This window comes from Scophthalmus maximus, chromosome 20, assembly GCF_022379125.1.
Source record: "Scophthalmus maximus strain ysfricsl-2021 chromosome 20, ASM2237912v1, whole genome shotgun sequence".
In the NCBI taxonomy this organism is placed as follows: domain Eukaryota; kingdom Metazoa; phylum Chordata; class Actinopteri; order Pleuronectiformes; family Scophthalmidae; genus Scophthalmus; species Scophthalmus maximus.
In genome coordinates, this window is record NC_061534.1 from 447,501 (window position 1) to 450,000 (window position 2,500).

At 52.0% G+C, this 2,500-nt stretch overlaps 1 protein-coding gene across 1 annotated transcript in view; it reads left to right on the forward strand.

Moving 5' to 3' along the window:
• gfra2b (GDNF family receptor alpha 2b) overlaps window positions 1-2,500 on the forward strand; it is a 39,214-nt gene that overhangs the window by 2,674 nt on the left and 34,040 nt on the right. Inside the window, exon 2 of the mRNA XM_035608953.2 lies at window positions 73-372. Coding sequence (XP_035464846.2) covers window positions 73-372 — 300 coding nt within the window. The remainder of the gene's footprint in view (window positions 1-72; window positions 373-2,500) is intronic.

The following is a 2,500-nucleotide window of genomic DNA, read 5'->3' on the forward strand; positions in this document are numbered from 1 at the left end:
CATCATCATCATCATCGTCATCGTCATCATCGTCAGTATGAATTCCTCATGTTCTACTTCCTGTCCCTGCAGATGTGTGTGTGTGTGACTCGGAGCTGGGCCCGCCCGGCTGGAGGGAACCTCTGGACTGCGTCCGGGCCTCCGAGCTGTGCAACCAGAACAGCCAGTGCAGCTCGCGCTACCGCATCATGCGTCAGTGCCTGTCGGGCGGCGACCGGGAGCGCAGCGCCATGCTGGCGTCCCGGGAGTGCCAGGGGGCGCTGGAGGTGCTGCAGGACTCGCCGCTGTACGACTGCCGCTGCAAGAGAGGCATGAAGAAGGAGCTGCAGTGTCTGCAGAACTACTGGAGCATCCACATGGGCCTGACCGAGGGTGAGTCCCCCGACACCGAGCGTCTCACATGATGAGGTCTTCTGATGTGGAGGACAGGAATGTTCCAGTGTTTCATCTGAAGCTTGATGGATTCGTGTTTCTCAGCTTGAGGAACCAAGACATTTTGAAAAAGATGGCATTGCAGTGATGAGTCGCTCACGGGAAGTAGGTTCCTGGTTGGAGTCTGTGTGGAGTTTACATGTTTCTCCCGTGGCTGCGTGGATTCTCTCTGGGTTCTCATGGTTCTCTGGGTTCTCATGGTTCTCTGGGTTCCTCCCACAGTCCACACACATCAGAGTGGGATTAGGTGTGACTGGTTGTTTGTCTGTGTGTGTCGACATGTCCAGGCTGAACACTGCCTCTTGACCATTGTCAGCTGGGATTGGCTCTGTGATGTTTCCGTCCTCATGATCCTCTTGATACACCCACTTCCTGACGTCCAATGACTGCGCAGCGTTTCCTCAGCATGTTTCCGTCTCAGTCTTTCTGTCTGTTTCACAACAGTTCATCTGTTATTAATGTTGCAGTATTTAAGATTCAGGCTCTCACACTCGAGCAGACGTTGAAGACTTGAATGTTTCTCCTCTCAGGTTCTAAATGAAGCAGAACTGATAAAAACCTGCAGTTATTAACCCGCTCTGTAAAAAACAATAACTGTCCTCGACATGTGAAGTTCAGCGTCTCCTCGGGTGATGTCACCTGAACTCTGCTCAGAATAACGCAGCTCCGTCTGCAGGTGCATTGTGGGTAATAATGTTCTTGCAAGGTTTTGCAGCAGCTCGTCATGTCGTGGTTGTCGTCTCGGTTGTTGTTGTTGTTGTTGTTGTCGTTGTCGTGGTAACTGTCTCACTGCAGACACCTGGTTAACGGCTCTGGTTGGTCCAGGTCCCACTGCTGGTCCTGCACTGTGTTCTGTGTGTGTCAGCACCGACGACAGGGCGCACACACACACACACACACACACACACACACACACACTGGCCTAGTTTGGGTCTCAGCAGTGGCAGAGCTCATTAAGAGCCTCTCTCTCTTTGTTCTCCATTCCACTAAGGATCTGTCTGTAGTGCCAGCAGAGCCCCTGCATCACACACACACACACACACACACACACACACACACACACACACTCGGCGGCCACACGCAGGACAACATTAGGTGAGAACCCATCACTGAGCAGCTGCAGTGTGTGATCAGTGTCACTCAGTGTTCTGTGTACTGACCAGCAGAGGGCGACTCCACTGGCTGTTTCTACACAAGTCTTCTTGTACATTTATCTCATCTGTCTGTCCTCCTGTCTCACTTGTCTGTCCCCTGTCTGTCCCTCATCTGTCTGTCCTCTTGTCTCACCTGTCTGTCCCCCCTGTCTCACTTGTCTGCCCCCTGTCTGTCCCCTGTCTCACCTGTCTGTCCCTTACCTGTCTGTCCCCTGTCTTGCCTGTCTGTCCCTTACCTGTCTGTCCCCTGTCTCACCTGTCTGTCCCTTACCTGTCTGTCCCCTGTCTCGCCTGTCTGTCCCTTACCTGTCTGTCCCCTGTCTCACCTGTCTGTCCCTTACCTGTCTGTCCCCTGTCTCGCCTGTCTGTCCCTTACCTGTCTGTCCCCTGTCTCGCCTGTCTGTCCCTTACCCGTCTGTCCCCTGTCTCACCTGTCTGTCCCTGACCTGTCTGTCCCCTGTCTCACCTGTCTGTCCCCTGTCTCGTCTGTACACAAACACAAAGATGTGTAATTCTGCGTGATCATCAGCAGAGCAGATTCAAGGACACAGCGTGGTGTGTGTGTGTGTGTGTGTGTGTGTGTGTGTGTGACTTGGTTTGGCTCTACCTTTGTACACAACAGGTGTGTTTTCCAGACGGTGTGTTTTTTTTCTGAATTGGTTACCGTGGTGACGCTGACCCACACGCTGGCAGTTTGTCTCCATCTCGTCCTGCAGAGGCTTCGTTTCCCCACTGAGACGTTTCATATCAGATTCAACTTATCAGCCGATCCCTGGACTGATAACAGGAAGAACGATGGAACGAACAAACAAACAAACAAACAAACAAATGAATGATGGAACAAGATTTTTTTATGAATCAATTCCTGAGAAACCTTGTGGACAGTGAGACGAGTCCGTCTTTTGGATATTAAT